The sequence below is a fragment of the Ciona intestinalis genome, unplaced genomic scaffold, assembly GCF_000224145.3.
Source record: "Ciona intestinalis unplaced genomic scaffold, KH HT000174.2, whole genome shotgun sequence".
NCBI lineage: Eukaryota > Metazoa > Chordata > Ascidiacea > Phlebobranchia > Cionidae > Ciona > Ciona intestinalis.
The window spans coordinates 241,205-256,137 of record NW_004190496.2 but is presented as its reverse complement, the minus strand read 5'-3'; the positions used below and the strand labels follow the sequence as shown (position 1 = coordinate 256,137).

The 14,933-nt window shown below is 35.8% G+C and overlaps 2 protein-coding genes across 2 annotated transcripts in view; one reads left to right on the top strand and one right to left on the bottom strand.

Moving 5' to 3' along the window:
* Positions 1-2,083: 2,083 nt before the first annotated feature.
* On the top strand, positions 2,084-9,347 carry LOC100178826 (solute carrier organic anion transporter family member 4C1; the record flags this gene model as incomplete). Its single annotated transcript, XM_026839231.1, is given in 12 exon segments — positions 2,084-2,259; positions 2,802-3,068; positions 3,577-3,759; positions 4,500-4,602; positions 5,548-5,669; positions 5,923-6,186; positions 6,684-6,873; positions 7,394-7,568; positions 8,148-8,320; positions 8,601-8,806; positions 9,052-9,225; positions 9,286-9,347. Coding segments are annotated over 11 exon segments (1,965 nt in total). The 3' UTR covers position 9,225; positions 9,286-9,347.
* A 165-nt stretch (positions 9,348-9,512) lies between these two features.
* The window catches only part of LOC100181189 (small conductance calcium-activated potassium channel protein 3-like), a 17,227-nt gene continuing 11,806 nt past the window's right edge, over positions 9,513-14,933 (bottom strand). Inside the window, 6 exon segments of the mRNA XM_018816298.2 lie at positions 9,513-10,946; positions 11,354-11,423; positions 12,351-12,450; positions 12,453-12,477; positions 12,558-12,668; positions 13,958-14,099. Of these exon segments, the coding sequence (XP_018671843.1) occupies positions 10,533-10,946; positions 11,354-11,423; positions 12,351-12,450; positions 12,453-12,477; positions 12,558-12,668; positions 13,958-14,099 (862 nt within the window). The 3' untranslated portion in view covers positions 9,513-10,532.

Genomic DNA, 14,933 nt, shown 5'->3' with positions numbered 1-14,933 from the left:
TTCAATATGGTGTACACTGCAGATGATTATCTTTCAGGATTTGAACCATATTTTGTTTGTAGATGTTTCAATGATTATGTCCGCGTTAATTACTTTTTGTCCTTGCCCCCTTTTTGTATGATTGAGCTGTTGTGTGTTTGGCACATGTATGTCGCTGCACTCGTTCTATTATTTTTGTCTTTTTGTTGGTGTATTCCTTGTTGTGCACATTTTCTATGTGCTCTCGTTGTATTATTTTTGTCTATGGGGTTTCTTTAACCTGCGTGGACAGTAACATCCCGCAAGGGTTTCTCACCAGAGTAGAAACCCACTACCATTGGCTGGGGGCTTGTCGTGCCGTAGTGGCTTTCCACCAACGCCAGCCACATAAATTTATAAGGGTATTTTAATCTTGTTTTTATTTTTCAGAAAGATATGTAACAGCGAAACAAAGATTTAAATTTTAACGTTTTACTTGGTGCTGTTCATTGTATAATAAACCGTTAAGAAAAATAATGATCTGTGTTCTGCTCTTCGTTGTGTCCGAAAATTGCTCTCGTATTTGAAGAGATAAATATTTTTTATGAAAGTTACTTTGCCAAAAATGTGTTCGGAGATATCATGGTATTATTCTTGCTCTGACGTCACATACTTAACTATGACGTCACTGAAAAGGTTGATTTTAGCAAAACCTGCCAATCTTTAAAATATTATACAATAAGTATAGAAATGTTAGGATCCGTTATTTAGGGTGGGAATCCCGATAAATAATTGAACAAAGGTAAAGGTACGTATTATATTTAGAAGACCTATATACCAAAGAAAGTGTTTTCTATTAAGAAAACCTTCACAGTTGTATCTAATCCGCAAATTTTGGTGGTTTACATTTAAAACCCGCGTTAAATGTTTTAAGATTTCTCGAAGCGAATACGTTCGGTAATATATTTTGTTTCAAAGTTATTAAATCCTTGTTTAAATGTAATTTATTATGCAGTAGTCAAATTACAGCTTTGTTAAAGTTTACTTTAAATTTAAAATTTATATCCGCACGGGGAAGTAAAGAGTTGTATAGAAAAAATTTCTCAAATAAGTTTTTGTGAAATGTGAGGACATATAGAATACCAGTGTACGAAAATATGTTTGATATCATTTTTCACAACCTAGTTTAATGCTTAATTTAAATATATAAACCAGTTTAATCGTTTTTGCTTCGAAAATATTGAAACTTTATCTGCATATAGGCTACGAAACTGCTTCAAGCATAATATTCACAAAAAAGGGGCACGGTTTGGTTTTAAAATCTATGCCATACAGTAACTATACCAAGGCCTATTACTGGCACCAATGTAATAACATTATATAAACTTAATGCATTTAGTATATTCTTATTCTCAAATCAGTTTAGCATAAACGAAAATTGAGTTATAAATTTACACGTTTAGCAGCAGAGCAGCAGACCGCGGATATTGCTTAAAATATTTCAAAGTAAATCAGACAGATATGTACTTAAACTACCAACTATACCGTGATTGAGGCATGCCCGCTTATATGTAACGCTTCGTGAAAGTTAATTATGCATTTTGCTAACAGCAGTCACGAACCACTGTGGGCGTTTCTATACGTTGCATGAATTCCGCTTAAAATCTCACTTTGGCTTAAAACATATATAGCATAGCATGAATTTGTACCACCAGTATTAACCTGACTGTGCACGTGCACAGAAACTGTTTAAAATATATTACCCAATAAAAAAAAGAAAAACTAGAATTTAAGTAAAATGAAAAGTAGGCTAGGCTATATAAAAATAAATCTTGTAAGATGTCTGGTTATGGATTGAAAATGTAGAAACAACAGTTATTCAGGAAAGGGATTAGGTTCTAAATTCGACCTCAAACCGCTGGGGTGCAAACGTCGGAATGACACATCTAATTACATATTGCTTCCGATGCATGCGACATTATTATATTGTGCGTGCAAGAAATACCCGGCGCCCAGCAAACAGTTCACGAAACGCCGCGACGTGCTGTCTCTCGTTTGCTTGCCTGTGCGTGTAGGCGACATACTTCAGCGCGATACTCTTTTTTCCGTAGCAAGACAGGCAGACGCGTCAACAATTTAAGGGTCACGCAGGTAGAAAACAAGTAGTCAGTTTTGTACGCATCACAACAAAGATGAGAGAATGTAGCTCTACAGAAGTTGAGACGAAACCAACAGCGACGACGTGTTGCAACAAAGTTAGATGGTATCTTGTGGTTCATTGCCTTTTGGCCATCGCATCAAGTAGGTGTTTACATTACATTCTTTAATAGGTTTAAATAAAAATAGTCCTGTTTGTGGCTTCCTAGAAAGCTATGTGCCCGCAGCATTTTTGTACATTTTTCTCATTGCTAGGGCTTGAACTGCGTTTCCTCTTATGTGCATTTTATTGCTAGGACGCAGCACCCTGCCAAGATGAATTACGCTGACAGAAACACGTTTATTTCGGTCGTGAGAATTGTCCTTTGACTGCAGTCAATCAATTGCAACATAAAACAAAGCAAACACCTTGACATTATAGTTGATATATATGAGTATAGGCAACAACGTGATTCATATTGCCATTGCGTCAGAGCGATGCTATCAAATAATTACATTGCAAATGGATATACTTAATTTGATGTTGAAACAGATAATTCTGCGCTCGGTCACAGAATAATCTGTAAAAGGCATCAGTTCAAAAACAACAGAGCCTAATTACACGTTGACTATGAGTCTAAGCCATTGTTTACGAGCAAGTTCTGCACACCACTTTCCCACGCAATAATAAGTGCATTCTTTTACAGCTGTAGTTTCTGCCGGGATAACGAATATTAACGTGAGTACGCTGGAAACACGATTTTCACTGGACAGTGCCGAGTCAGCATTGATTGTGATATGCTTTGACATATCTTTCTGCGTGGTTACCGTTTTTGTGACCTATTTCGGAGCAACCGCAAATAGACCGAGAATAGTAGGAATTGGAAGCGCGATTTTTGGGCTGGGGTCACTCGTGTACGCTTTACCACATTTCATTTCACCATTGTATGACTACGGGGACGAATTACCGTCCGGTAAGTGCTATTTCTTTATTGTGTACTTCTTTTAAAATAAGATATAGTAATAAATGGGGTAAGATGGATGCCGTTTAGCACTTAATACCCTACTTCATATAAGTGTTTTGAACAAATAACAACGATCTTTTTATGAACATGCGGTAATAATTCCTAGTTTATTACTAAACACGAAGCTAAAAGAGATTAAAACGATGCGCCATCTTACCCCAACCTAACATAAACATTCGGATACTTTGCGCTAATGTTTAAACAAAGTTTATAAAAAGGCCTGTGTGGACAAAGGTTCATAATTATAAACAAAGCGACCTTACCATCAATATAAATCACGCATTTTGTTTGTTTTTGGTCAGAAATTAAAGGTCGCTTTGTCAATGTATTAATGAAGATTGATCTTAAAAGTATATTCGTGGTACAGATCTTCGAGATTCGTGTCGTTTATTATCTATCAGTGGTGAAACAAACACACATCGCGTAAATCAAAACCAACTTTCGCCATTTTTTTCAGTGATTTGTAACTCAACAAGTCAGCTAGATTGCACCTTGGAGCCAAATAATGAACTCAAAAAGTTCATGTACGTATTACTTGCGGGACAACTTTTATTGGGCTGCGGAAGTACACCCTTGTATACATTAGGCTTGGCATATATTGAGGGAAACGTAGCAAAGAATTCGGCTTCAGTATATTTAGGTAAGTAAAATAATGCAAAACATATAGTTTTAATTAAGTTGTGCGAATTATTAAAAGTAACTAGATGCAAAACAGCTTTTTCGACAAGATTATGTTCGTGTAAAGACATAACAACGACTATAGTTTAGAATGCCTTAATATGGCCAACACTTATTCTTGTCGTAAGAACTGTTTTGCATTTATATGTGACAGAAATAGCTTACGTGTTAAAGTTACGAGTAATGTTTAAAAATACAACATGTGTCGTAACGGTTAACATATTTTCTTATCGTAGAAGATGTTATACTTGTATTGTGTTGCACAGACACAGTTTTTTATATGATGATTTTATAGGTTTTATTAAAACTAAACAGGTTCTGCAAAAGTAAACAAATATTTAAAAAAAAAAATTAAAAAAATCTTAAAAAACCTTGCCTTAATCCATTTTAGTTTTTTATCTTAGAGAAGTAATTAACGTTAGAGTTAATTTATCTTGTCGTAAAATCTGTTTTTCATTTATTGTATCTGACAGCAGACAGAGTTTATATAAACAAATTCGCGCTGTTTCAAAATTCACATGCCCATTGTATGTATTATGTTTTTAACAATAATAATAACTTTTATTTGTCTATTCGGTTACGGTAGCGAAGATTTAGAAATATTTTAAACGAAAAGACGGAATATAGCGACAAAACAACAGCTGTTAAAACACCTTTAAGTTTTGAAATTCATCATGTATTTATGTTTTGAAATTTGCACAGGTATTGCAAATGCGGCTGGCATAGTTGGTCCGGTATTGGGTTTCGTTCTCGGCGGTTTATTCCTGGATGTATACGTAGATGTGGATCAAGTTTCAAGAGACAGGTGTGTGTGTATAAGTTTCATGCAGCACGAACAATAGATGAGATGTAGATGTCCCATGACATCATATATCGTATGTTTATATAATGCGCTCGTCTGCGATAACTTTTCTTTTGTGGTGTATTGAGTTACGACACTGCGGTAAAGTGTGAGCTGTATAATGTAATGTAATAGTAGGAGAAACACACACGTGCATGTAATCTAAATATAAGTAGGATGGGGAAAACGGGACATCTTTATTCCATTTTCTTGTCCCATTTGTCCCATTCATTATTTTCTTGTCTCATTCATAGTTATCGAAGAACATTTAAAGAATTATAAAAACGTATCCTCACGACTCCCATAGACCGTTGTTTTAAACACGATCAGGTTATTCGTATATTATGTGTCAAAGATGTCCCATCTTACCCCACGGTACTACATGTCCCTAAAAGATAATTCATATTTTATAACGGGTTTGTTTTGTTTAATAAAAGTATTTGAAGTTACTCTTAACGTTTACTGGTATTGTTCTGAATGAATTAATGAGCAAATGAGTTATTAAATATATTTTCACGTGGCTGAAACACGACGTTATAACACAGATATTTTATCTCATAAATCTCGTGCCCGCTTACGAGTCACCGCTTAAGTATTTTTTTTAACTCAGTTTCAATTTGTAACATGTTTGGAGATTTTTATTTAGGATTTTCTTTTTTTAAACTTAAAAAAACAAAAATACATATACCACTGTGGGGTAAGATGGGACATCTTTTAGCATCTAATAGCCAGATATCCTGATCGTGTTTTAAACAATTAACAACGGTCTATAGCACTCGTGAGGATACGGTTTTAAAATTCTTTAAGTTGTGTTTGAAAAACCAAATGGAGCGAGAATGAAAATGTGTCCATTTTCCCCTACCCTAATATATATACAAAACGCATAATTAAACCGTCCCACTTTAACAGCGTCAATCTAACACCATCTGATCCACGTTGGGTGGGAGCTTGGTGGATTGCCCCGCTCGCTATTGCTGGTGTGTGTTTCTTGCTGGTTATCCCATTTTGCACATTCCCTAAAACGATACCAGGTATACGTAACATATAGTACTGTGGGGTAAGATTGATATACCACGATCACAGAATATTCCATATTTACTAATCGTGTTTCTAATAATTAACAACAACGCTCTTATAGGGTCGTGAGGGTAAGTTTATAAAATACCCATTTATCTAATTGCGTCATCATTTCCCGCCATTTAAAAAGGACAATCTTGCCGTATTACGTATAGACTGTTACGTTGTAATGAAACTGACAAGAAAATCCGTGTTTTATTTTCTCAGGTTCCGAGGAATTTCGCTTAAACCGTAAATCGGAGGTCCATCGGTCAGTTTATGCAAAAGACATCAACCAGAACGTTTGTTTCAAAGAAAAAGTCCGGAATTTTCACAAAGCTTTGTTTTTGCTGCTTCGAAATCCGACCTATACTCTACTGACACTTGGCGGATGCAGCCAAATGCTGATTATCAACGGGGTGTCCGCGTTTCTCGCCAAAGTTATTGAGAATCAGTTTAACATTACTGCGAGCCGATCAGCATTGTTTTCAGGTAGAAATGTCTATATTTTTTAATTGGGTAAAGATGGGACATTTTTTTATTAAAGTAGGTTGGGGTAAGATGGTTTATCAATATTTACAGAAATATATTGTTTAAATCACTAAAAAGATTGGGGTGTCGTGTACTAATACTAACGGTATTCATCTTACCCGTTACCCACACTATACTGCATCTGGTTAAATGACTTCAAACGAAATAACAGTGAGGATCAAATTTTAAATAAATGCTCTTTATTCAAAATATATATATCTCATCATAGGCGCTAAACATTTTAAAATGCAGGGGAGGTGGGGGTGGTTAGACTTGCATTCCTATAAAACAAATCTAACTTAATCATTTATATTTTTTACTGATTAATGCAACGCAAGAAGTTCCAGTGTTTGCCTGCTTACCCTGCCACCCCAGGTTTGGCGCCCATATCTTTCCTATAGTAATTAATTATTAGCACTTTAACTTGCATATATAATAAAAGTTTTGTTTTATTTCAGGCGTAATTCTTGTCCCTGCCGGTGTATTCGGACACCTAATTGGAGGTTTTCTCGTCAAGCGTTTCCAATGGAAAACTCCAGCTATTATAAAATTTTGCGCAGCAACAGCTTTTTTTGTGACTGCTCTAAGCCCAGGCGTCTTGATGCATTGCGAAAGTGTTCAAACCACTGGAGTTCTCATACCATACAGGTAATAATAATGAATTTATGTAAACATTCATTAACTTTACCAAGCATGTAACGACTGACTGACTTTTAATTGACGTTCACTATAGCACCATTATCAACTTTTCGCATGCACCTTACAAGGGTAAACACTGTATGCTGTGACCTGTTGTGTAAGGTGCACCAATTTTAACAATGTGAAATTGTAAATATAAAAGATTAATTTAGGACTGAACAAAATAAATACTTGCTCATAGGATTTATTACAGGCTTGTATATTGTAATACATTCATATTTGAATAAAAACTATTGTATCGAGATTGATAAACATACAAAATGTTGTACTTTCTTAAAGGAAAATTTGACTATATTATTACCATTTTATTTTACTATACTATTTTGTTATTATTTTATTTCTATTGAAACTTTTATTGAAATATATGAATGTGTATATAAAAGACTTTAGTAAGTACTGTAAAATCACTTACTGTTTTATAGGGAAATTGTTTCAATTTCACATTTACATATAGCAATACTTTATGCAGTTATTCCGGAAATGAATCTCACGAAAGTTTTTCACTGGATTTGAACTCTGAATGTAATTCAAACTGTTCGTGTTCGCAAGAATTCTTTTCCCCAGTTTGTGGAAGCGACGGAAAGAATTATTTCTCTGGCTGTCATGCTGGCTGCACGAATAGACAAACTGTCAATCAAAGCAAGGTGACATTGATGAATGTATGGAATTAATTATGTATAGTACTGTGGGGTAAGATGGGAAACCGTTAGCACATAAGTTACATATTTTGTAAGTGTGTATTGATAAAATAACTAGACTTTACTGATGTGTTATTTCGTTCTGTTATTATTTTTTATTTACTACCAAATGGGACGAGAAAATAAAATGAAATCATGAACCATCTTACCCAACCGTATTATAACATTTGCAACTTTGTGGATTGTTTAAATTTTTTTATTTGTGGTTAACATTTAAGACAAGCCAAAAAGAAACCACTGGGTTGGACATTCTCATAAATCTCTTGCCCAAGGACACATCTGCTCGCAGTAGAAGCAGTGTCCACTGTCTAGCCTTATTGGCAAATGTACCATCAACTGTCACTTATCAGCCAATCATTAATGATATGATACAAGCTGTGCATTGATTACATTCTGTTCATCATTGTCACGTTGTGTCTGACAAACATTTTTCTACAGATAATCACAAAATTCAAACAGTTATCAATGATATATACTAAGCGCTACTTTCTGTCTATTATTTTTTATACAAACATTTTTTTACAGATATTTGTAAACTGTTCATGCATCCCTGCAAGTAACGATGAATTTGGACAAACAGCGACACCTGGTGGGTGTCCTACAACATGTAGCAAACTACCCGCTTGGTTAGCGATTGCATTTCTGATGGTATTCTTCACATTTATTGCAGTAACTCCTGCATTGGTGGTAACATTTCGGTAAGTCGTTATATCTTAAAATATAACTTATTTATCGTATGTGTCCTCGACGGTCCTTGGTCAAAACATTCACCAACAACTTTCCCAACCAAGTAGCCCCTCATGATCTCTTTGTCAGACATAAATTTATCACAAACAAAGTTACATACATGACAACTCAACACCTGGCACGAGGTGTATTAAAACAGAACATCCATGTTATAACGACTGTGGTTTTCCTGCTACGCCAGGATAAATAAGTTTCATTCATCCATTCAATCCTATAACATTATAACAACAGGATAGTACCGGAATCTTTGCGATCTTTTGGCCTTGGTATCCAGTGGTTATTCCTTCGAGGTCTTGGTGGAATCCCAGGTCCTTTTCTCTATGGAAGCTTCATTGATTCAATCTGCATATTATGGCAGATGGACGACTGTGATGGGAGCAGAGGGTCGTGCTGGGTTTACGACAACCAAGGGTTGGCAGTTCGGTTTATGGCGATCAGTAAGTGGTTTAGTATTAGTTGTTGAGTAAAAGTATTTGTTTTCGAATGCTAGGGCAAAGGTAGTTGTTATAAGATAGATGTTCTGTTTCATACACCTCATGCCTGTTCAGGAGGTATGCAAGTTACTTTGTAGGTAATTATTTTTTAAAGCTATTGGTATGTTCCTTTTTCATGTATGACTGAAATTTTGCTTAGGTCCCAGGATAAAAATGTTTAATATATTTATTTATAATATTTTGTTCAGCACTCGCGGGTCACTTTTTTGGTGGGATATTTTACCTTCTCTCATGGTGGTTCTACAAAGGGCCCCCAACGTCAGGCGTTCCTAGTAGCACCCTACCACTAGATGACGCACCTGAGGCCTGTTCGCCTCGAGCTGCTTCCTTTTCAAACATAGCGTTTGTACCAGAAGCATAGGGTAAAAAAATGTTTATTTTTTCAAAGTTTGCATCGTTTAATATTGTTTCTTTTATACCAGAAGAAGCAATGTAGCAGATTGCACACTACGGCTCTATCAGTACACTAGCTGCTACACTTCTGCACCAGCAAAATGTTTAGCATCAGGCATATATGTTCCTTTCCTGTTATAGGTACTTGGTAACACTAATGTTCCTCATGCGTTGATACGATGCATTGTAAGTGCCTCGGATTCCGTCCAAAATATATTGAAGAGTTCCATCTTTTTGAAGAATTTTAGGCCAAAAGGAATGTAACTTGTTGTATTTTCACGTGGCGGGCAATACATCGTGTGCCCGCTTACGTGTTAACGTAACTTTAGGAGTGATTACATTTTTAGATTTTTTTAATGCATGGGTGACAACTCATAAGGTTCCACGGGGTTGGAGCAATTGCTGTTAATCTTGCCCAGGGGGCATAGTCCCAGTGGCGAGCCTTGAATCTGTAACCTCTGGGTTGGAGGCCAAAGGACACCTTACATAGACTGAAACTTTGTATTGAAGCAAATGCAAAACAGAAAGAAGTACATTGTATATGACTTCGTATTGACTGAGTTGACTTCCAAGTGCTACTGGAACATAAATGATATCTGTGCGTTCTGGCCAGTTAGCGTAGCCAAGTAAAACAAGTCAGTGAAGAAAGAAACGAGATTAAAACCGGTGAAAACGAAACATAATTTATAAATATTTATATGTGTATGCAGTAGTATGTGAACGAACACTTATTGTAAGTGCATAAACATGAGAAAGCGTCTATACAGACGAAGCATGATCTAGCAGTAGAAGCTGATAAAGGAAGAATAAAAGCAAATCCAGTAGCTCGTCTGTAAGATGAGTCTGTATCTCAAATACAGACTGGTTTGCAGCTACCCCCGTTTTTCGTCTTAAACGTGGTATGTAATTTTCGTTGTCACCGTAGCATAACAGAGCGATTTGATTGGTTAAAAAGGTTGGCTGCGTACCAGTCTGTATTTTCGAAATACGCATTCGTGACGTCAGCGATAGAGAATTTTGGAAACTCGTAAGCAAAGTGATAAGTTCAAAGCAGGAACGAGGTATGAACAGAAAAGAAAATGGCGAAAGAAATTGTTAAGCTGTTTCGAAGACACATCGTATCGACCTCCTTGTATAAGTAAACGATATCGAACTTTGTTTTTCAAACGCAGTAATTATACTACTTGTTCGCACCCGTAGCGACGACAGCTTCTACCATGTCGGAGAACGACGACAAATTGTGGACCCGGCGGGATTTGAAGCGCCGAAACCCCGCCTAGTTTTCGTCCTTCTTTGATGACCCAGCGGGTCCCGGATCCCACGAAGAAATCGACGACGCCGAAGATCCAGTTCTGTGCCTGGCTCCCTCTCTCGTCTTTCTGCCGTCGACTGCTTGCGACTTTGACTGCGAATATGACTGCCTGCGAGTGACACTGGAAGTTTTTTGAGAGCGATCGCTAGCAGTCTCAGGCGACATATCTTCACTCGGCCGTCGCTTTACTCGTTCTGCTATCGCACGATCAAAGTAGTCTGTAAGTTGAGTCTGTACAACTTCAGCGAGCAGTTCGGGAAGTTTACTGACTTGTTGTTCTAAGTTTTCAAGTCGAGTCCCGATCTGACACACTCTGTCTTCAACCGTTTCGTGCCGGGTGGTTATTTCAGATAACATGTCCGAAACTCGTATTTGCATCTGCACAAATATAAAAAAAAACATTATAATGTACGTTAAATGTCAAATATGGTAGATTGGGGTAACATGGTCCATTTTTCATCCCCTTTCCCCCATCTGCTGTTGTAGTAGGATGAGTTAAGATGGGACATATTTCATTCTCTTTTATTGCATTTTGTAGTAGACAAAAATATTTACAAAAATATATACCCAAACCCTCATGACTTTAAAAGAGCGTTATTAGTTGTTAAAACACGGTTAGAAAAAAACATTAAAGGTTAACGGTATCCATCCTACTCTACTGCACTATACCATTAAAGTTATATTATTTCTATTATTCTTATATTCTCACTGTTTCCCAGCTAATTATAAATCCAAAATGCATTTTTAAAGATCTAAAAATTAATTGTAGCCGAAGATGATCTCACCTTTGCAAAATCAATAAGGGTGTTGGCTTGGTCGTTCAGTTTCCGTTGCTCCATTTTAAAATTACGTAATCTGTAATGAGAAAAACAGATGATATGATGATATGAGTTCAAGTGCATATTATACTTGCATATCAAAACACAAATAGTTATTTATCTACTCGAAAACAGTAACCAAACTACTCGAGGAAAAGTGTTAAATAAAAGCGTGGCCGCTGAACCCACAAGACCATATAAATTAACTCATATTGAGTTGCATTTAATTAAAACCAATTTAAATCTAATTAAAACAAAAGTGTTTCAATATACACAAGATCTTGTACAGCTATAGTAGGGTGGGGGGAGATGGGGCACCTTTAGCACATATCATTCAAATATCCTGAACGTGTTTTAAACAATTGACAACGGTCTATGGGAGTCGTGGGGACACAGTTCTATAATTCTTGGAATTTCTTTGTTTACTAGCAAGTAAGGCGAGAAAATAGAATAAAAAGTGTCCCATATTCCTCCACCCCACTATATAAAGATTCGGTTTGGTTCTCAGACCACAATTTCACATTTTTTCACTTCCAGTATAGCCCACTGCTATTCCATTGTTCAATTGTTATTATTAAATCCCAACAGTCCATCTGTCTTGGTCAGAATCAATACTGGTCATCGAATAAGTCATTAAATTATGAATGCAGCTGGACAGTTGTGAGCAGTCAATCAAAACCATCAAAAAGATAATCATCCACAAAGTTACATACGTGGTAACTCGTAAACGGGCACGAGGTTTATGAAACAGAACACCCGTGTTATAACGAATGTCGTTGCCCCGCCACGCGAGGATATATATAAGTTACATTCATTTATGTGCATGTTTATTGTTTATTTAGGTTTTCAGGTTTACATTCGTTTGTTCCTTTATTCACCCATTGATTAAGTTATTCATTCATCCCCAAAAATCTACCCTTCAAAAAATATTTTACCTTAAAATTATAAAACAGAGGTCACTTACTGATAAATTGCATGCAGAAACTTGCGCTGGTGTCTTCTAACTTTAGTAGAATCCAGTTTATCTGTCAGCTTCGTGCTTTTATATATCAGCCATGTTTCCTGAGTACGTTAGCGGCCGCGTTTTTGACCTGCGTGAAGTTTCGTGTCAGTTTTAGCTATTTTAATATCACTCCCAGTCTAGACTATAATGCGCACAAACGTAACTTACGCGTTTCGACAACTGAGTATCCATCATAAAGTTATGAACGTGCTTTTCCGCTTTGGTGAGCTCTAATTTTCTGGCTACGACAGCGACAACTAAAGCAGTACATCCGGCACCCTGGAATAAAAGTTATGGGTTTTATTGCGTGGAAATACCGATGTTATTTAGTTTGAAATGCTTTTTAAATATTTCCTAAAAAGTTTTTTGTTACGGCGCTCTGAATGAACAAAACAATTTATAATGAAATTTTTACACGTCAAATAATGTCTGTTTTTTTTATTATTTCCTATTACGTATTTCATTAAGTGGGAGAAAATAGTCAATTATATTCCAGCTATATTCTGAATGGTGTATAGAACTGCGGTGTGAGATGGATACCGTTAGAACATAACATCCAATATTTCCTAATCGTATTTTAAACAATAAACAACGTTTGGGTCACAGACAAACGATTACATATTTTTCTAAATATTTTTTGTTTGCTACAAAATAGAATAATCAAAAATAATAAAATTACGCACCATCTTACCCCACCCTACTATGCAATAAAAAGCATGCTTAAAATTTAAAGTTATAAAACATTTTTTGGGTTCCTTTTAAACTCATTACGCAACAGTCCTGGATTTATCATCATATAGAATGTTTCATATTGCATGAAAAAAATCAATATTTATAATTATGTAATGTCAAATCAAATGTTATAATGACGAAACCGGTAAATCAATGTTCAATGTTAAAAAGATTGGTGGATAAAAATGAAATACATTGAGACTTGAATTTGGCCTTTATGGGTGTATAGCAGAAAATGAATACTCTTTGTTTTTCAAACTTCTGTTACAGTATTCGCATTTTTAAACTAGAAATACTCCATTTTAATTCCGACGTTTTTTTTGTTTATTTTATGCCGTGCGAACTCGAGCCCTTAAAATCGAACCATAAAAACAAATTTGAATAAAAACTATAAAACTGTATCCTCACGACTCCTGTAGACCGTTGTTAATTGTTTAAAACACAATCACAATATTTGGATAATATAGTAGGGTGGGGGAAGATGGGACACATTTTTATTCTATTTGCTCATCTCATTTGTTAGTAAACAAAGAACACTTAAAGAATTATAAAACCGTATCCTCACAACTCCCATAGACCGCTGTTAATTGTTTAAAACACGATCAGGATATTTGGATATTATGTGCTAAAGGTGTCCCATCCTCCCCTACAATACTATATTGTTAAATGTGTCCTGTTTTTCCCATCCTAATACTCCGTTAACTCCGACGTTTTTTCCAACTTGTTTTTATTTAATGCTGCGCGAACCCGGGCCCTTTAAGGTCGAATCAACAAAACAAATTCGTCCCAACTTAACCTTATACGCCACACATTGATTGATTGCGGCAAAATCTCACCATGATGCCGGTAAGAAGACAGACGGTCCTGCCACAGAATGTGTTTGGAACCAAATCACCGTAGCCAATTGATAGGAAAGTGATTGAAATAAGCCACATCGAGCTTAAGAAGTTGCTGTTTACGTTCTCAGTGTCGTGATATCTGAAAAGGGTTAAATTAACTGTGATATGTTCCGTGAACAGTAAATGTGTTTTTGGAGATAAGATGGTCCATGTTTTTAAAATAAAGTAAGATGGTTTTTACATGCTCTTCTTTCGTCCCATTTGATGATTGCAAAGATTGTTTACAGACTTATATAAACATATCCTCACAAAGAGCGTCACACAATTAATATCCAATTTTTTCTGATAGTATTTTGAACAATTACCAATATAGGATACGGTTATATAATCCTGTAAAAATTCTTCGCTTTTTACAACATGGGATGATAAAAGACAAGAAAAATGATGCATCTCTCCCAACTTACTATGTATAGATTTTGTGCATACACAAATCCAATATCACTTACAATGAGTAATTTGAAGTCTTGCGCTACTGGTTTTCCAATAAGGAAAGACCTGATTGCTTTTACACGTACTAAAGATTGTTTGGCATGATCTTATGTCAGTTATCCGCGATTAGACAGATTAAAATGGGACACGTTAGCCGTTTAGATGGATTTATTAGGAGGCCATACGGGTGCATTATAAATACGAGAGAGGGCGCCATCAACCGATTAATATTAAATCATTTATCTTGTATAGTATTGATTTGTAAAAAAAAAAAATGTATAGTATTGATTTGTGATATTATACAGGTTTTACTCTGCCTAAACAAAATGCTTGCTAACATAGTAGCGGTAAATATAGACACCGTTTTATTCTATTTTCTTGTTCGTATTTGGTAGCAAACAAAGTACGTTCATAGAATTATAAAACCGTATCCTCACGACTGCCACAGACCGTTGTTAATTGTTTAAAACACGATCAGGATATT